This window comes from Mustelus asterias, chromosome 14 (genome assembly GCF_964213995.1).
Source record: "Mustelus asterias chromosome 14, sMusAst1.hap1.1, whole genome shotgun sequence".
NCBI classification, from domain to species: Eukaryota; Metazoa; Chordata; class Chondrichthyes; order Carcharhiniformes; family Triakidae; genus Mustelus; species Mustelus asterias.
This window is the reverse complement of record NC_135814.1, coordinates 39,049,136-39,070,599: the sequence shown is the minus strand read 5'-3', so window position 1 is coordinate 39,070,599 and position 21,464 is coordinate 39,049,136. Positions and strand designations below refer to the sequence as shown.

The 21,464-nt window shown below is 43.4% G+C and overlaps 1 protein-coding gene across 1 annotated transcript in view; it reads right to left on the bottom strand.

Annotated features, from left to right (window-relative positions):
* The window catches only part of lrp2a (low density lipoprotein receptor-related protein 2a), a 297,083-nt gene that overhangs the window by 98,757 nt on the left and 176,862 nt on the right, over window positions 1-21,464 (bottom strand). The window contains exons 36-41 of the mRNA XM_078228217.1: window positions 16,625-17,545; window positions 15,597-15,762; window positions 12,644-12,802; window positions 9,730-10,019; window positions 8,111-8,314; window positions 4,880-5,122 (exon numbers count right to left, since the gene is read on the bottom strand). Coding sequence (XP_078084343.1) covers window positions 4,880-5,122; window positions 8,111-8,314; window positions 9,730-10,019; window positions 12,644-12,802; window positions 15,597-15,762; window positions 16,625-17,545 — 1,983 coding nt within the window. The remainder of the gene's footprint in view (window positions 1-4,879; window positions 5,123-8,110; window positions 8,315-9,729; window positions 10,020-12,643; window positions 12,803-15,596; window positions 15,763-16,624; window positions 17,546-21,464) is intronic.

Sequence of the window (21,464 nt, the reverse complement as noted above, 5' to 3'; positions counted from 1 at the left end):
GGAATTTCACAGTAACTTCATCGCAGTGTTAATGTAAGCCTTACTTGTGACTAATAAATAAACTTTAAAACTTCACTATTTCAACAGTCTGTCATTTGGCATCACATCCACATCGGAAATTTTCCAAAGGACATTGACCAACATAATAGATGGCATTGCAGACATCATATGTTACATGGGTGCATTTTAATCCATGGCTCAACAAAGGAAGAATATGTGACAAAAGAGAAGTATTAAGAACACTAAAGATGCTGGCTTAACACTCAATAAGAAGTGTAAGTTTTCCAAACCCAAAATTAAATTCCTATGCCATATGGGTGGCATTGTAGGACAGTGGTTAGCACTGTTGCCTCACAGCACCAGGGACCTGAGTTCAATTCCAGCCTCGGGTCACTGTCTGTGTGGAGTTTGCACATTGTCCCCGTGTTTGTGTGGGTTTCTTCTGGGTGCTCCGGTTTCTTCCCCCAGGCCTGGGTGGGATTGTTGTCAGTGTAGACGCGATGGACCAAATGGCCTCGTTCTGCAGTGTAGGGATTCTATGATTCTCTAGTATGCAGACAGCAGGAATCACAACAGACTTACAGACGACAAGAAGAAAGAATTCCTGCTGCTCAGGAATAACAACAAACCAGAAAGGTTTATGGGGATGGTGAACCAACTGGAAAAATTCCGACCTCACTTAGCTTAAGTTAATGTAACTCAAAGACAACTTTTGCAACAGGACCAGGCCGAGTGCTGTACTAAGTGCAACAGCAATCATTTGAACAAATAGAAACAATGCTGACATCTTGGGAGATCCTAGCTCACGACAATCCCGAACATCCAACTACTGTAGCGGCAACGAGACGAGGATGAGTGTTATTCCAGATCCAGAGTAATGAGATGATAAAACCTGTCTATTATACATCAAGGTCCTCAACTGAGACAAAACAGCACAACACTATTATAGGAAAAGAAGCCCTCGCAGTGACCAGGGCATGCGAAGATTTGTCTGATTACATCTGGAGCCGAAAGGGCAAGGTTAAAAATTATCACAAACTGCTGGTAAATTAGTTGAGCACCAAGGAAATCACAAAGAATCCAGAGATTCAAGTTGACGCTCCTGTTATATGACTCTACAATGCAGTATGTGCAGGGTAAATATGAGACCACAGCCAACACTCTGTCATGGGTACCCCTCAACTACCAAGTACAAAAAGATAAAACTTACATTGACGATGTTGAGGCCTTCACAGACCTAACCACTCAATAGTTGCCAGCGACATAGCAGAGATTGAAGAGTTGAGAGGCTCAAAAACAAGATGAAGCATGCGTGTAGATTCATACGTACTGCCAGAATGGATGGATTCACACACACTGCCCGAATGGATGGATTCACACACACTGCCAGAATGGATGGATTCACACACACTGCCCGAATGGATGGATTCATACACACTGCCCGAATGGATGGATTCATATACACTGCCAGAATGGATGGATTCATATACACTGCCAGAATGGATGGATTCATATACACTGCCAGAATGGATGGATTCACACACACTGCCAGAATGGATGGATTCACATACACTGCCAGAATGGATGGATTCACCCACACTGCCCGAATGGATGGATTCATATACACTGCCAGAATGGATGGATTCACACACACTGCCCGAATGGATGGATTCACCCACACTGCCCAAATGGATGGATTCACACACACTGCCCGAATGGACGGATTCACACACACTGCCCGAATGGATGGATTCACACACACTGCCCGAATGGATGGATTCACACACACTGCCCAAATGGATGGATTCACACACACTGCTCGAATGGATGGATTCACACACACTGTCCGAATGGATGGATTCACACACACTGTCCGAATGGATGGATTCATACACACTGCCCGAATGGATGGATTCACACACACTGCCCGAATGGATGGATTCACACACACTGTCCGAATGGATGGATTCACACACACTGCCCGAATGGATGGATTCACACACACTGCCCGAATGGATGGATTCACACACACTGGCCGAATGGATGGATTCACACACACTGCCCGAATGGATGGATTCACACACACTGCCCGAATGGATGGATTCACACACACTGCCCGAATGGATGGATTCACACACACTGCCCGAATGGATGGATTCACACACACTGCCCGAATGGATGGATTCACACACACTGCCCGAATGGATGGATTCACACACACTGCTCGAATGGATGGATTCATACACACTGCCCGAATGTCTGGTCACAATCTTTTGCCAGTCACCCCGCTCTGAGGAATCGTCACCGCATTAGCATCATAGATGACCTCTTGGTCTGTGATGAGTGATTGGCATCACGATCTCTCGCCTGCAAGTCCTCCAGAAGATTCACCAAGTGTCAGGCAAAGGTACAACAGTCTGCATGGTGGTTGGCTATTTCATGGTCTATCAAAGACATGGGGCAGAATTTTCCCATCCCGTCCGCCATGGGATTTGTAGCGTCGAGGACAGGAGTATGCAAAGGTCCGTTGACCTTGGGTGGGATTTTCCGGTCTTGTGGCGAGTGCAGCTGGAAAATCCCACCCTTAGTCTATAACTGCATCATCTGCGCCATTTACAGGCAGGAGCAGAAAGAATCACTTCTGCCCTCCATCTGTTACACGACTCTCCCATCTTGACTCCTGACTACCCCTCTATCCCCCAAAACCCCCTTGTCCCTGACACCACCCAACCTGACCTGAGTAACCCTGACCATCAGATTCCACCTCAACTCCCCAACCCCACCCTGACAGCCTCCACCATTCAAGCAACCCTGACTCTCAACTAACTGGATCTGGCTAGCTGCAGCCACTTCACTCTCCACCCCCACTAGCCCGACTATTTCCCACCATCTGACTCCCTCCTGACTCTCTGACTCCTTCCAACCCAACTTGATTAGCCCTCAAACTGACAATCACTTGGACACAACTCGCACCTGATCTACCTACTCACCCACTCCACCCACCTCACCCAGCTATGCCCTACCCAGCTACCACTCTACTCACTTACCTCACACACCTACCCACTCACCCATTAACTCAAACATTCACTGATGCACTCAGTCAGTAACACACAGGCCCAAATCCTCCAGTCTCTGTGGGGTGGCACGGCAGCACAGTGATTAGTACTGCTGCCTCACAGGCGCCAGGGGCCCGGGTTCAATTCCGGCCTCGGGTCACTGTCTGTGTGGAGTTTGTACATTCTCCCTGTGTCTGTGTGGGTTTCCTCCGGGTGCTCCGGTTTCCTCCCACAGTCCAAAAATGTGCAGGTTAGTTTGATTGGCCAATCTAAATTGATCCTGGTGTCAGGGGGATTAGCAGGGTGAATGTGTGAGATTACAGGAATCGGTCTGGGTGGGATTGTGGTCGGTGCAGACTCGATGGACCGAATGGCCTCCTTCTGTACAGTAGGGATTCTATGATTCGCTGGATTGTTGGAAGGTCCAATACAATGACCCCAAGGAATTGCCTGGGAAGTTTGAATTCTGTTGGGCAGTTTCCTTGCTCCCGAGATCCTCCGAAAAAGTGTTCAAATCTGAGTTCGAGTCAGCGACTTCAAACAGTTCTGATGTACAGGCAGTCCTTGGGTTACGAACGAGTTCCGTTTTTAAGCCTGTCTGTAAGTCGAATTTGTGTGTAAGTCGGAACAGTTACGTACGGTTCACATCTAGCGTCAATTAGTCAAATGTTTGTCTTAGTATATATTTTACCTCAAACATCTTAAATATAATAATACAGTAATAATAATAAATGGAAATGATACAAAACTTGGAAAACGCGCAGTGTTTTGAGCGTCACGCAATGTAGTCCGCCCGTTCGTTAGTTTGAACCATTGTATGTAACTCGATTTTTTAAAATAATAGGCTTTATGGAGGTCGGTACGTAAGTACGGGCGTTCGTAAGTCGGGCGTTCGTAACCCGGGGACTGCCTGTACTTATCTGGATAATTACCCAAGAAATGACAGACTGAAATATCCTGAGTAACTATCCAACTGACACCTATGGCATCTCTTTGACACATTGGATAACACGTCTGACCCCACAGCCCTCTTGACAGCCCAACTCCCCCTGACTGGCCCTGAATCCCTCCTGCCCCTGGTCCCAACTTCCCCCAAACCTGATCTCTCAAGCCCCCACCACAAGATTTCCCCACTGATCCCCCTACTCCCACTGACCCATTTTGACTAACCCCACTCCCGACAACCACCGGACATCTAGCTCCCGTCCACCCAACTAATCTGACTAGCCCGACCACCTGACTCCTCTCAACCAGACCCGACTAGCCCTCAACCTGACAAACCCTCCCCGACCCAACTATACTCCCTACACCCCTCACCCACCTGCCACCCTACCGAACTGCTACCCACCTGCCCCCTACCCACTTACACACCGGCACTCTCACCCATTCAGTTACTCACACACTCAGATGACTGGGGACCTTTAAACACTTACTCAAATTCGATAGCTCGTACAGTCAAAAGGGAGCATTGTTTCTGTGCAGATTGTCTTTGCTGCTGTCTGTGAGGATTCCCGCACTGATGGAGTTGTGCAGAATCCATCAGAAGTCAGAGCCTTTTCAACAGATGCAGCTAAAGTGGATAGTTTTCCATCTGATATGAGTTGGACATGGGGGTTCCAACTTTGATTCGAAATTTTAAAACTTCCTGCAATGTGTGAACAAATCACTCTTTTTAACAATTAATCCTTACTTCTGGGACGCAGCATCCTTTTGAGAGAGTCAAATAAATAAGGTGTGAACATTTTAATGCCCTCTGCTGCATCAATGACTATCTGAGCACCTTGTTTCTTTCTAGAAAAGCTGAACGAATTCACTGTACTTACGGCAGTTCCTCTCATCTGAAGTTCCATTATCGTGGCAATCGCTCACCCCGTTGCAGACATAACTATTGCTAATGCATCTTCCATTATTACAGGAGAATTCTGAGTTGGGATCACAAGTCGGGAACAAGCAGCCAGCCTCATCACTGTTATCTCCACAGTCATTGTAATGGTCACAGCGATACCTATATGGTGTGCACCGGCCATTTCCACAAGTGAAAGCAGTAGGTGGACAGGTGTGAAAAGCTAGGGAAAGAGCAGAGGTACCAAAAGTAAACCATATTATAGAAAACATGCTTTTTAAATGACGCTGGCACAGTTCTCCCTTGTACAAGAGAAAAATCTTGTTGAGTTACCTTCCAAAAATATAAACGCTTCCAAATAGGCTGCATGTAAAATAAAATACAATGATTTGTTTTTTGGTTTAATAACATTCTTTCAGTTTTGCATTTGAGAAAACAGGTTGATATTTACTGGCTTGGAATCTGAATGGTTAAGAATCACAATTGAAATTTGGGGCTCGATTCCCTCCTCCCCCTTCTCTGGACAAACAGCAATCACATCACAGGATCAATGACAATGTTTTTGGTGGCATTGACCAGGGTATGCCAAGAAGTCCCTGCTATTCTTAAAAACATTCCGGGATCTGATATATCCACCGGGACAGAGTGAATAGGAAGCAGCTGGTCCCCTTGATTAATGGTCAATCATGAGGGGGCATAGTTTTAGGGTAAGGGGGCAGGAGATTTAGTGGGGATTTGAGAAAAAAAAATTCACTCAGAGGGTGGTGAGAATCTGGAATGAACTGCTTGGGAAGGTAGTGGAGGCCAGAGACCTTACAATCTTCAAAAAGTATTTGGATGAGCACTTGAAATATCACAACATTCAAGGATATGGGACAAGGGCTGAAAAATGGGATTTGCTAGAAAATGGGATTAGCACGACTTTAGTGATAGTTATTTTTGGTGCAAACTCGATGGGCCGAAGGGCCTTTTCTGCACTGTACGACTCTGACTCAAAAAGAAAGCATTTCCAACAATGCAGCACTCCCTCAGTACTGGACTGAAGTATCAGTCTAGATTATGTGCTCAATCCCTGAGATCAAAGTGCTACTAATTGAACTAAGATGGCCCTGTGAGAAACTTAACTTGATATTAGTTTAACATGTATTTCCAATAGAAGTCACTGTACATTTTTAAATAAAAGTTCATCTCTACAGTTTTATTCATAATCAGCAAACAAATTAAATATATTAACATATGTTTATTAGTAAACCAAGTTACAAATACCTCTATGTGTATTTTTTCCTATGTGGACTGCATGAAAGAAAGCAAAAATATTTATTTCAGTGCCATTGTTCTTTGTTACACAGTACTTACATTTTCTTTCAGCTTTTGCCTTATGCTTATCGCTTGATTTACCAGGCCACACTTTAGTAGAGGGGCAAATAGTCTGCAGGTCTGCTAAGAGTTCTTTTATATTTGATACTCCACATCTCAGATCATTGCAGGAAAGGGAGGTGCATGCATTTCAAAAATTGGTTCCTTTATTCCAACAGCAGAATTGTAATCTCCGAACTCGATTTAGTTCCAAATTGCACTGATACCTAATAGTGTTAGACGTCCTATAGGAAGCTGGCTCACATCACAGTTTGTAACGACTGCAGTGAAACTTCAACCTATTTCTTAACAGGTTGGCTTTGGGATTGTTTGGAATATTTTAAAACTGCACAGGCTCATGTAATAAAATTGATCAACTAAAAGCAAAACATTTCATGCAACGCCATTTTTTGCCACCATAGAATTGTTAAGTAACTTTTAAAATGCTGGGCCTTAGAGCATGACAATTATGGCAGAAGTTAATTGAGTTGTACTACAGAGTGATGACTTATATTTCCCACACGGTGGCTGGAACTCTACAGTCCTCTAAAGGCAGGATGGAAAGTCAGCGGGCTGTAAAATTGGGTACCATGACAACAGCACCATTTACAGTGCCTACCTGTCCCCCCCCCATCCCCAGTGCAAGCTCACCAGTGGCGGAAGAAGCTTCAAATAGCCATCTCACTCTTGGGCCAATTGAGGCCATTAAGTGGCAAATTAGTAGCACATCATGAGATTTTACCCATGACAGATGGACGGGGGCAGGGGTTGGGGGGGTGGGGTGGGGTGTGGTTTGGCAATGCAGAGCATCTTGCTCACCAGGTGAAATCTGGCAGACTGGTTGCCAGGCAAGGTTAGAGGGACTCCTTTTCGGGTTTCCGTGCCTACTGGAGGTCCCCCAATGGCATTTACACCAGTGTTCCCCCCAACACCACCCCCCTCCCCCTCCACTACCTGACCTGACATCTCAACCTCCTATCCTGCTCACCAGGGCCTGCTTATCTGGCCCTGACAAAACCTCTGTATTAATGATATGCCAATTGTTGTTAAGGATGTGCAAGTGGATGGTATTGATGAATGAAATATAGAATCATAGAATCCTACATTGCAAAAGGAGGCCATTCAGCCCATCAAGTCTGCGCCGACAACAATCGGACCCAGGCCCTATCCCCATAACCCCACGCATTTACCCTAGCTAGTCCCCCTGACAGTAAGGGGCAATTTAGTATGGCCAATCCACCAAACCTGCACATCTCTGGAGTGCCAATCCACCTATCCCGCAAATATTGTGAGTGCATATAAAGCGCTGTGACACTGGGTGTTGGCCAGGGTGGAGGTAGACTTACATAATGTTGGCTTCTGGTTACCTACTTCACCACCTGGATTTCAAGTGACTTCCCCGCACTTACCTTCATCCATGTTCCATTGCAGCTTACTCCCCTCTGGGACTGCTTGCAATTCCAGCAATGTCCACCACTTCCAATGGAACTTGCCCCCTGTATTTACATCAGGGACGGTGATTCTGCACCCAGCATAAAATTCAGCCCAATGAATTTCCATGATAGCAGAGGGGAAAATGGAACATAACTCAACAATAACTACAAATGTTTGTAAGAATGGTAAAACAGGCCCAGGTTGTAGCAGGACCATCCAGCTAATGTAATATTATTGTTATCATTTATGAACTATCATCATCCATTTGCTGCTTATGACTTCGAAGAAAGTATTTTATTCAAGCCCCATTTCAATCATATATCACCAAAGATTGACAACTAACCCTTCTAATATCAGGTCAATTGCACATCATGACATTGATGCTATGATAGATTGTGAAGCTAGGAATTAAGGAACTTACCACATACTCTCTCTGTTTCATCACTCTGATCTCCACAATCATCGTCAGTGTCACATTTCCACCTCTCTGGGATACAACGGCCATTCAGACAAGTAAAGTAGCCTGTGCCACATGTGGCAGTATCAGATGAAACACAATCTTGATTGTTATTAACCAGGCGCCAGTTTCCATGAGCAGGGCACTGGCATTCCGCACCATGCGGTCCTAAGGTACAATTTTGCAATACAAAAGTAATTTGCGGCACAGTACTTGAAACTCATAGTTAGCAAACATGCAACAAACAAATCTATTTCTACAGGACCTTGCATGCCACCTGGAAGTAAATTGCAAATGAGATTGGTTAGTATGGGCGGAATTCTCCACCCGCGCTGGTTTAAAAGTCGTTAATTCCCACCCGACCGTCAATGGCATTTCACACTGTCTGCAACCCGCCCTCTAAAGTTCCAGCGGCGGACAGGATGGGAGAATTCTGGCCTATATGTCTCTCTCACCTATAATCTTTTAAATGCATGACACTCTAAATACAGCTGGGCTACGTAATCTGATGCATGTTCAAGAGAAGTGACAAGTTGAATGTTCAGGATTTTAGTACATTTACAGCCAAAGACAAAGTTATGTGGATTTCCTTTGATGTTTCCCACTAATTATGGGTGGCACGGTGGCACAATGGTTAGCACTGCTGCCTCACAACGCCAGGGACATGGGTTTGATTTCCTGGCTTGGGCGACTGTCTGTGTGGAGTTTGCATGTTCTCCCCGTGTCTGCATGCGTTTCCTCCGGTTGCTCCGGTTTCCTCCCATAGCCCAAAGATGTGTGGGTTAGGTTGATTGGCCATGCTAAATTGACCCTAGTTTCGGGAGGGATTAGCAGGGTAAATATGTGGGGTTATGGGAATAGGATGGGATTGTTGTCGGTGCAGGCTCAATGGGCTGAATGGCCTCCTTCTGTACTGTTACAGAAGTTACAGTTTCCACAAGTCTTGCTCTGCTGCACTTACAACTGCATAGCCACTGGAAAGGAAAATCTCAGTCAATTCCCCAGGGTTTCAGGGTGGGGGCCAGGGAAAAGTTTTATTGATATCAATGAAGACATCTGTACAGACTATGCACATAATAGTTCACAGCATGACAAACCATAGCAAACAAGGTTGCCCCCAGCATATCCAGTCAAAATCTTCAAAGTAATAAAGGTACTTAATGGGATACAGAAGAATTATTTCCTCTAGTGCAGGAATCCATAAATTAAAAAATTAAAGCCAGGCTATTTTGGAGTCAAATCTGGGAGCATGTTTGCATATAACGAGGGGTCGTGGAAAATTTGAACATTTTTTCCCAAAAGGCTGTAGCAATTGAAACTTTAAACACCATGATCAATAGATTTTTATTAGGGAAGGTAAGGATATGGAACAAAGGCAGGTAATTGGAGTTGACATACCAATCAGCCAAATCTAATGGAACAGTGGAACAAGCTCGCAGGGCTGAATGGCCTGCCTCTGTACCTGTCTCCTGTTCTTATTTGCATAGGTGGTATTCTTAAGAAGCCTGACTACAAATTCAGCAATTCATGTTCCTTCAATTTTATCCAATTATTCAAATGTTTGAGGTGGGAATAGTTAGTACCTGGAGTACATATGTGACTGCAGCCTCCATTAAATTGATCGCATGGATTACTGCATTGTTGCTGCTTCTTCTCAGACATAAGGTGGATATCCATTGGACGATGCGGTAGGTTTTGTATCATCACAGTCTGCTCTGACCCATCATGCTTATTGACCCGGTAGATGCTTCTAGTGTTCCAGTCTGTCCAGTAGAGATACTCATCATAGAGGGTCAGTGCAAATGGGTAAATTGCAGTGCTAACAATCACCTCACGGTCTGTACCTGTAAGGCTACAGCGTTCAATCTTCCGGCTGAAACAGAATATCATTGAATGTTGCAGAAAATATTGATTACTGGAAACTAACATTTTCAAATCACTCTCATATCAGTGATACACTCTGGATCTCTTACAAGCATTAAATCCACAAAAACTATTAGAGACAAATTTACTAAATATGTAACCACTTAAAGTTCAAAACCACAGAGCCCAGGAATAAGATCATCAATGAAGACCTTTTTTAAATGATTTTTCTGACTATCTTTATTTTGTATTTCAAAATACTACCATAAAATTACCTAGCCAGTTTTAGCCAGCACAACTTAGTCATTGAGTCATAGAGCTTTACAGCATGGAAACAGGCCCTTCAGCCCAACTTGTCCATGCCGCCCTTTTTTTTTAAAACCCCTAAACTAATCCCAATTGCCCACATTTGACCGATATCCCTCTATGCCCATCGTACCCATGTAACGATCGAAATGCTTTTTAAAAGACAAAATTGTACCAGCCTCTATATTACCTCTGGCAGCTTGTTCCAGACACTCACCACCCTCTGTGTGAAAAAATTGCCCCTCTGGACACTTTTGTGTCCACCCCCCCCCCCCCCCCAACCCCCAGATCTCTCCCCTCTCACCTTAAATCTATGCCCTGTAGTTTTAGACTCCCCTACCTTTGGGAAAAGATATTGACTATCTAGCTGATCTGTGCCCCTCATTATTTTAGACCTCGATAAGATCACCCCTCAGTCTCCTACGCTCCAGAGAAAAAAGTCCCAGTCAATCCAGCCTCTCCTTATAACTCAATCCACCAAGTCCCAGTAGCATCCTAGTAAATCTTTTCTGCACTCTTTCTAGTTTAATCATATCCTTTCTATAATAGGGTGACCAGAATTGCACACAGTATTCCAAGTGTGGCCTACAACTTCAACAAGACATTCCAACTCCTGTGTTCAATGTTCTGACCGATGAAACCAAGCATGCCGAATGCCTTCTTCACCACTCTGCCCACCTGTGACTCCACTTTCAAGGAGCTATGAACATGTACCCCTAGATCTCTTTGTTCTGTAACTCTCCCCAATGCCCTACCATTAACTGAGTAAGTCCTGCCCTGGTTCAATCTACCAAATGCATCACCTCGCATTTGTCTAAATTAAACTCCATCTGCCATTCGTCAGCCCACTGGCCTAATTGATCAAGATCCCGTTGCAATTGGAGATAACTTTCTTCACTATCCACTATGCCACCAATCTTAGTGTCATCTGCAAACTTACTAACCATACCTCCTATATTCTCATCCAAATCATTAAAAACTTAAGCAATGACTGTTTTCTTTTGCATTCATTCTGTTACCTAGGATGTCCAAAAGGATTTATCCTTAACTGCTTCTCATTTTCATCTACATTGTACACTTTGGTAACTTTATCACTCGACTTAGGATCAGCTTGTTTGCTAATAACACTTACCAACATTGCACTGTTTTGATCCCTCCACTGCCTTTGCAATATCAGGCTAATTATTCAACATCCACAAGTCAATTTTAACTCCGAGCAAGTTTCCGGCAGACTTGGGATAGGGATTGTGTAAAATGCACTCATGAAGCAGGAGGTTTTGGATCGTGGGTTTCACCTCCCACCACCCAAAGAGTCAGCAGGGAACGCATCCCAACCAATACAGATTGCCCCTCTGATATTCAATGCGGTAAGGAGCATTATTTGGCTGGCTCGCTTGGGAGGAAATCCCACCTCCAAGGGTGGCTGGCTGGTCTGATTGGCGAGCATTCTGTAGTCCCAAAAGCAACAGCAGGAGTGGCCAGGACTGGGACTGCAAGCAGCCTCCAGATTCAAAGTCCAGGACCAGGTAAGTGTGGGTGGTCTCATATTGGTGTGGGGAGGTGAGGCCTGAGGAGGTGGGGAGAGAGATAGGGGTCTTGATGGAGAAGCCAGGGAGGAGGGAGCAGCCAGGGATGACAAGGGGGATGCTCAATGTGGAAAGGAGGCCATTAGAGGAGACACTTCCCCTTCCTTCCCACCTGAGGTTGAATTTCTGGGCTTCCATTTTGCTCCTGAATCCTTCCCACCAGCATCAACGTTGAGGCTAGGTGGGACATGGTCATTAATTGCCCCTAAAGGGCCTCAAGTGGGGCAAGGGCACACTGGCCAACCCAGGCCTTGCCCATCCCACTGTAAAACTGTGGGCCGACAGGGACAGTCAAGAGAGGGAAAACCATCCAGGAAATGTTAGCGGCTCCTACTGCTTGCAAAGTGTCTGCCTGGGGACAGTAAAATTTCAGGTCCTACGTATTTTAACTCTTGGGCCTCATTTTCATTTTGCCAGTCAGCTGTTCATTTGAATGCTGCAGTTGGCCTGGAGGTGTGTGTGTGAGAGGCTATCAGTTGCCACTAAAGGAAGATTTGCCAGAAAGAAGGTCAATCACAAGGGAAGTGTTTTGGGAGGCCCACTTTGAAGGTAAGGGGTGGGGAGGGAATCTGGGTCGTGGAATATCCTACTAACCATTCTTCCTCTCCAAGTAAGAGTGGGACAGATCATTACCTTAAAATATGAATAATTTGTAAATAAGAACAAAAAAACCTGAAATTAAATAAAATGTTAATTCTTCCACGAGTCCATAAATGGCAGGAAAACATGATTGTAAACGTACAGAGAACCATCAGCCCAGTAGAGTTTCTGATCTTCGTAGTCCATTGTCAGTCCATTTGGCCACACTAAATTGGTGTTTATAATAGGTGTACGAAAACTTCCTCCTAGTGTTGCTCGTTCTATCTTAGGATTGATTCCCCAGTCAGTCCAATACATATACCTATTAGGAGAAACATATCATTAACCAAGACAATTATGAATAATAGTATAATGAGTATACTGCTATTTTAATACAACATAAAAGACATAAGGAGGGAGTTTGCTGGGCCAAACCTGGAATGCAGCATGAATCAATAAATTGGGTTGCTTGGAGTTCAGAGATGAAAATTAATTTGCTCGTTTAGACCAATGGAGGAAAATCAGGCAATTTCCTTGCATAATGCATTCTGATCCACACAATTATGTGGTTTCACTTCATTTTTTTCTTCTATTTAATTTTCTCATTCACTACCCGAGCATGGAGGTGTATTGTGTTGTCATTCATCAGCTACTGCTTATATTTGTCACCATTTGCTAATCCTTATTCTCTCCCCTCTTCGAAGGTCCATTGAATGTCTCAGACATTGCAGTTCAAGTTTAAGTGCTCTCACACTTCCAAGCCCCAGCACAGAAACCAGCTACCACGTGGTACAGATAGTGAGTTAGAGAGGCCTTTTTTGATGAATCACTAAGCACACCTGAACAGGAACAGGTGCAAGTGGACAGGCTTGTCCAGGAAATAGTTCATTGTCGAGCAAACTTGAGCCTAAACTGGTGATCTTGCAATGTGAATTAACATGTCATCCAATACTGGTCATTAATTACAACACAACAACAACAAACAGCTCTAATGAAGAGTCATCCAGATTTGAAACATTAGCTCTATTCTCTCACCTCAGATGCTATCAGACCTGCTGAGATTCTTCAGCATTTTCTGTTTTTGTTTCAGATTTCAGCATCTGCAGTAATTTGCTTTTACCCTAGTCTTTATTTAAATTATTTAAGGATGGGAAGCCCAGGATATATGGTCAATCAGCTGATGCATTCTTTCGTAGGTTGTTGCTGGACAGCTCTGTGGGTAACTGTTGGAGTCCTCCGACTTCCTCATTATCCTTTATGTCAAGAGTGTCCTTTCCCTCCTCAATCTGAGGGTCATCATCCATTGATGCTTCCATGGGTTGTCTCTGTCACATAGCAAATCTTTCCTGCGTACAATAAATCATTATCATCCCAGTCACTGTGTGAACTGTATTACAGGATTATCCTGATACAAGCTCGAATGACCAGGCTTGTCCAGTCAGCAGAATAATTTGATAACTTCAATGTTGGGTTCGATTGAAGCTCTATTTGACCCATGTGTCTGATTGTAGCATTGGTCAGTATGAAAAGATTCTCAAGAGGAATTATGAGCCAAGAATGAAGATAATATTCTTTGTCCCCACAGCATCTCCTCTTTAGTGACAGGGTAAAGAGTGGGGGATAGGGGATTGCTGTAATTTGCATTAAGTATGGTTTATGATCACAGGCCATTTGTACATTAAAGGACTGGATGTTTTTGATTTTCATGGAAACAATGGTCGTGTGAAGGAGGCTACAGGTAGAAACAATTTTAGACTGCTCTTGGGGAAGTTGTATTCTGTGCAATTCCAAAGTCTATCCTGTTGTTTCTAGATGCCAGTGAGAAAACTGATTGAAGTGCTTGCACAAGCAAACATGGCATCAGTCACCTACTTAATGCAGAACGACAATGTTACTGATATCTCAGTATCATATCTGGTAATTTGAAAGGGGCTCAAGGAAAAGAAATCCAAGGCTGCAGTGACCTTGACTGCGTCAGGCAATAATGTGCGAAGTGTGGGAGTTGGTTGTCAATCTTAATGCAGCCCTGGGACAGGTTCTTTTGAACAAGTGTAGCCTACTTATGCACTATTTCATCAGAGAACTGCAGGTATATTGTCCTTAACCTATAAACTGGATGGAATTTTTTCACTTTTTCACCAACTGCTGGCTCAGGCAAGAAAGCCGGGGTATAGTTCACCAGCAACATTATGAATCCTGAGTTGGAGCACTCTTTTATGGAGACCCCCACCCTGACATGCACATGGTAGGTGTCTCCACTACCCTCCTTCGCTGCCCCTTGGACATGGGAACTCCCCCCATGGAAGTCCCCAGAGGGGACCACCTGGCACTGCTCCCTTAGCACTGATCCCTGACACTGCTGGGGTGTTGCCCCGTCATGTCCCCCCCCCCTCACCCCGGGGGTTATATTTATCTTAGCAGGTTCTTTTCGCCTGGTTCCCGTTTTGAAAAGCCTGTTGTAAACCTCGCCGACGTCATGTCCCAATGTGGGTGAATGATACAACCCAGAAGCCCTTTAATTACATTATAATTTATTTAAATGAGGTTCCCACCTTTTCTGGCCACTGGTGGGATAGCAAGGAAAATCTGAGATTTCGCCAGCAAGATACTCATGTTTTGACTCTCTTGGGGTTTTGCACCCATGCCGCTGATCTTTGCAGGCACAAAATCTCGGCCACTGTGTTTTGAGGATAATGATTCCTGCAAGCAAACCTCCTATTCCCTCAACATGCTGCTACAGCTCAGTTTTTTCTGTCCTCCCATGCTCCTCTTCTGTTCTTTTTAAAAATATTTTTAAGGCAGAACTCGATAGATTCTTGGTAAGCAAGGGGGGTGAAAGGTAGGGTATGTTGGAATGTGGAGTTGAGTTTAGAATCAGACTAGTGAAGATTTTTTTGAACGACAGAGCAGGCTCAAGGGACCAAGTGGTTTACTCCTGCTCCTAATTCGTATGTTCCTACAAATGACATTTGCACTTGGCTGCTGGATAAAAGCCATTAGAATTTACTTGAAACAAATTTCAGTAAATGTCAAAAGTTAAATGATACAAAGATAATTTGTGACAGGGACGGAATAATGAATCATTCGGTTTTAGTATACCATTTGACCAAGCTTACCCTCTGCAAGGATCCAGTACGATAGCTCTTGGCCTGAGAACGTTCGCAATAATTGAGCGATCACTGCCATCCACTTTTATTGAACTGATTGTTTGATTCAAATAATCACTGTAATAAATCCTCTTGTTAATCCAGTCATAGGCAATTCCATCAGGAGCACCCAAGCCTCGGAACAAATATTTGTATGTATTACTTAATAGTTTAAAATATATAGTCACTGACATATAAAAATAAGATGCAAGCTTTGGTTGTCTAGGAACCAGCACTATTTCGAGTCATGCATTCTTAGAATCTAGTAATTCCAGTAACTAAGGAAAATGATTCAATATTGTATTAATGCAGATGTTGTACCCTATATTCCAGGATAAAATCCAATAGATCAGCAATTCCAGCTTCAAAATTCATATAATGAACACCAGTGATAACACTATACCAAATTAGTAATAAGATTCAATTTTACATTGTTACCAGAATCAACAAGATTGATATCCTTCTTCCTATTGTGGTAGGAAGTTCAATTTTTACTGCATTTAGAATATCATTTGCGATAAGGGTTTGCCTATTATCTGTTCTAACTATAACTGACTGATAACATGATTGTTAACAATTCTGAATTCTACATTGAATCCAGCATGGTACAACAATAACAGCTTACATTTAAGTAGTACCATAAATTAGAAAAATGTCCTAAGGTGCTTCAAAGAAGCATAGAATAATGAATAAAATGAGCACTCAGACATAGCAGGAAACATTAGGAGGGATGAGGAAAAACTTGGTCAGAAGAGAAATGAGTGGAATGGTGGAAGGATTGAGGAAAATAATTCCAGCATGTGGGGCCTAGGCAGCTGAAGAAGGCACAGTCACTAATGGTGGGGCTGGGGGAGAGTGGATGCAAAGAAGGCCAAAGCCATAGAGTGGAGATTACAGGAACTTTCATTGGCTAGCAGGTTTGCCAGTACTTGTACTCAGTCTTAGTGTGGCTTATCCAATAGTTATATTACTTACTGGAAAGTAATTGTTGTATTTACCTGTTACCACTTGTGAAGGAGAAGCAGAGATGTTATCAAGACTGATGTAGCTGATTGTGCTGCGTCCTTGGCCAAAACTTTGTGTGAAATAAATTCTGTTGTCACTGCTGTCATAGTCAAGTGCCACTGCAGTCCACCATACATTTATTGCTGGGAAGGGTAGCGTGTGGTCAGCAGTATCCAGGTGAAGACTGCGAATGGAGCCTTCCGTTGCATATATTAAATAATCATTAGTGATAATGGTGCACTGTTTGCCATTAGAATCCAACCTGCCATGGGCACATCCGCATTTTGGCACCTGCAAACTAGGCAATGCAAAACAAAATTGGGAACATTCTCCATTAAGCTCCAAGCATGGGTTATTGTTAACTCGCTGGGGTGAAGTTGGTTGAACCTTTTTATCAAACATTACCACATCCCTTAACAAGTTCAAGTTGTCTCGGATAACAGAAGGTTGATCCATGTTTCCAGGTTCTTTACTGGCACGCAAAACCTTTTTCATGTTTCTGTCTACCCAAATCATACTGTTTTCAAAGATAGTGATTCCAAATGGAGTTGGATAGCGGCTGCCATAACGGATTATCTGATGTTCTTCACCATCAGGTGAGATCCTAGCAATTAGATCGAGGGAGTCATCAATCCAGTAGATGTAATTATTTGTATGGTCAACAGTTAAACCTCGTGGCATGACAATCCCGTCATCCACCAAGACAGTTCTGTTGGAACCATCAAGGAAAGCACGTTCAATTTTGGGATTCTGCCCATAGTCAGCCCAGAAGATAAATCGGATCTTTGGATTTACAACAATGTGTCTTGGCCGATCCACGGTCGTTTTGATGAGAACTCGACGAAAAGTGGTATTCAAACGGAGAATTTCAATATAAGTCTCAGTTATGAATGCATTTGTGAAATAGAGATTGCCTGTTCACATGAAAATAAAGAAACACATATCATTGTTTCAAAGGATAAACACCAGATTCCATAATATAACCAAATAATTAGTGTTGAATTGCAGACTTGTACATAATACAGGACCAGTTTTGAATCCAGTGCATGTGGTCAGGGTGGTGCAAATCCAAATCCACATACAAGTTAAAATCACGCAGATATATCATTCATCCCTAATTATTTTAGTTAATTTGTTTAATATGCAGGAGTTTATTTTTCTTTGCTTTGTGAAATGTACATTTGGATGATTGTTGTCCAGCTGAAGAAGTTACTTACAATGAAAAAAATCGCATTTGTTAGTGAGGTTGAAAAGTAACAGCTACATCAGAATATAACAAAACAACAATTTCTGATCAGATGAGTATGACGCAGAATCATAGAACTCAAGTTTGCAGACAACTAATTAGAGTCATAGAGGTTTACAGCGTGAAAACAGGCCCTTCGGCCCAACTTGTCCACGCCGCCCAGTTTTTACCATTAAGCTAAATCCCAATTGCTCGCACTTGGCCCATATCCCTCCATACCAATCTTACTGTCTAAATGTTTTTTAAAAGGCAAAATTGTACCCGCCTCTACTACTACCTCTGGCAGCTCATTCCAGACAGTCACCACTCTGTGTAAAAAAATTGCCCTTCTGGACCCTTTCGTATCTCTCCCCTCTCACCTTAAACCTATGCCCTCTAGTTTTAGACTCCCCTACTGTTGGGAAAAGATGTTGACTATCTACCTTATCTATGCCCCTCATTATTTTATAGACCTCTATAAGATCACCCCTAAGTCTCCTACACTCTATCCAGCGTCCCTTTATAACTCAAACTAGCAAGCCCCAGTAACATCCTAGCAAATCTTTTCTGCACTCTTTCTAGTTTAATAATATTTTTTCTATAATAGGGTGACCAGAACTGTGCGCAGTATTCCAAGTGTGGCCTTACCAATGTCTTGTACAACTTCAACAAGATGTCCTGTATTCAGTGTTTTGACCAATGAAACCAAGCATGCCGAATGCCTTCTTCACCACCCTGTTCACCTGTGACTCCACTTTCAAGGAGCTATGAACCTGTGCCCCGAGATCTCTTTGTTCTATAACTCTCCTCAACGCCCCACCATTAACTGAGTAAGTCCCGCCCTGGTTCGATCTACCAAAATGCATCACCTCACATTTATCTAAGTTAAACTCCATCTGCCATTCATCAGCCCACTAGCCCAATTGATCAAGATCCCGTTGCAATCCTAGATAACCTTCTTCACTGTCCACTATGCCACAAAGCTTGGTGTCATCTGCAAACTTTTTCTTCATAATAAAAGTTTTTGGTCTCACGGTAAAAATTGATAGCTGGGGCACTTTTAAAATGCTTCACATCAAGCAGTGTTATACAAGGTTAACTATGAAAACCATGCGTCATGAAACTAGCTCTTAAAGATGGTCTCATGCCTAACGTTTTCAATAGGCTTGGGATCGTATGACTGCCACTGCCACTTTAGCATTGACAGCATATAGCAATGGAAGAAATAGGAGCAGGGTTGGGCCATTTGGCCCTTTGAGCCTGCTCTGCCATTCAACGAGATCATGGCTAATCTACCTCCATATCATTTTCCCGTACGATCCTTTGATATCTTTACTATCTAGAAATCTATCAATCTTAGTCTTGAACATATTCAATGACTGAGCTTCCATAGCCTTCTAGTGTAGAGAATTCCAAAGATTTACAACCCTTTGAGAGAAGAAATTCCTCCTTGTCTCTGTCTTAGATGACCTGCCCCTTATTCTGAGACTTTGTCCCCTGGTTCTAGACCCCCTCCCCCCCCCCTTCCCCCAGACCACCTCCCCACCAGGGGAAACATCTTCCCTACATCTACCTTCTCGAGCCCTGTAAGAATTTTATATGCTTCCATGAAATCATGGAGAGACAGGAACAGTCAGTATATGTGGATACGTTTCTACAAATACATGGCAAAGGAACCGGCCTTACTACAAACGTTTGATCAAAAATACAGAATACAAATCCAAATCCTGGATTTTGAAACAAATTGCATAATTGATATTTTGGAATTATCATTATTTCGAGAAATAATAATGGGCAGTGAACATAAATTTAATCTAAAGAAGATAAACAACAAAAGGGAAGCTTGAGCTGACTATAATTGCACTGCTATCTGAACATTAAGATATTTACTATCTTTCAATCATTTAAAGGCATATTACACTAGAAATGTTGAAGAAGCTTTGTTTAAGGCTTCATCTATTTCAAGTAGATCTGAAATTTGTTCATAGTTAAAGTGGAGAAATGAGTGTATAGTTACTTTAGCAAAAGCCATCCCAAAATACTAGCATGTATTAAAATGTTTTCGATCTCTCAGAATCCTTAGAACGATCCCTACAGTGCAGAAGAAGGCCATTCAGCCCATCAACGCTGCAGTGACCCCTCCCGACAGTGCTATTTTCATTCCAGATCTTATGATCCCATCAGAAGCAGAAATGGTCAGTGCAGCCTCTCCAGGGTAGGCTCAATGAATGTAGGAGAATCAGGAGAAGGAGGGGACACAGCCTCTTTTCATGACAGTAGCTACAGTATTCAGGTATGTTTTTAAAGTCATTTCCTGAATGAGTGTGAGTTTGTGAATCAGTGTGTAGGTGAGGTGGATGAGTGAGTGAAGTGGATGGGTGGGTGGGTTGGTGAGGTGAGTGGGGGGGTAGTCAGATGGTCAAGAGGGGAATAGTTGAGTGGTCAGGGGTGGATAGTTGGGTGATTAGGGGGCAAGAGTTAGCTGATTGAGTGGGGAGAATCTGGTGGTTGGTTGGGGAGGGTCAGGTGGTTGAAGGGGGAGAGTTGGGTTGTTGGAGGATAATCAGATGATTGGGGATATTGTTGGGTGAACAATGGAGGTAGTCAGGTGGTCAAGGGTAGTCGGGCCAGCTCTAATGGGTGATGGGGTAAATCAGTGGTGGTATTCAGTTGAAGGAGATTCCAAAGATCAGGAGGGGAAAGGCCATGGAGGGATTTGAAAACAAGAATGGGAATCAATAATTACAGAATTAGACCAGGTATTAAACTGTGTAACATTACCAGGGTAATTATGCAGATAAGTCCTGTGTACCTGGCCTAAGTCGTCGCCCTGAGCAGACACTTGCAAAGGGTCACAGGCAGAGCAAATAAGCCACTCAGTAGCTTAAACTTGCCAGGCAATTATAGCGCTTGTCTGTGCATGAGGACTTCCACAGGGTATGAATACACATTTCCCAACTAACATCCCATCTCCAACAAACTGAAGACCAGAAGATTTGGTTCAGCATTTGTGATAAACTATTATTCTCCTGGCAACAGTCTGTGATTATTATACGCCAGTCCATTTGCAACCTTGGCATCATGTTTGATTCCAAGGTCATCTTCCCACCTCGTATTCATGTAATCAACAATACTGTCTATTTCCACCTCTGTAACATTGTCTGACTTCACCCATCATGGTTCATTTGTTACTGAAACTTTCACGTTAAACCTTCACTTTAAACCTAACCGTTCTAGTCTTGGCTTTTCTTCCACTTTCTACCCTCCATAAACTTGAGGGTTATCCAAGTTCTGCTGCTCGAGTCTTAACTCATAGCAAGTCCAATTCCCTTATCGTCCCTGTGCTCACAAACCTGCATAGGTTCCCGGTCAAGAGACATTGTGATTTTAAAATTCTCATTCTTGTTTTCGGCATGGTGGCATAGTGGTTAGCACTGCTGCCTCACAGCTCCAAGGACCTGGGTTCGATTCCTGGCTTGGGCCACTGTCTGTGTGGAGTTTGCATATTCTCCCCGTGTCTGTGTGGGTTTCCTCTGGGTGCTCCGGTTTCTTTCCAAAGATGTGCAGGTTAGGTGCTTTGGCCAAGCTAAATTGCCCCTTAGTGTCCC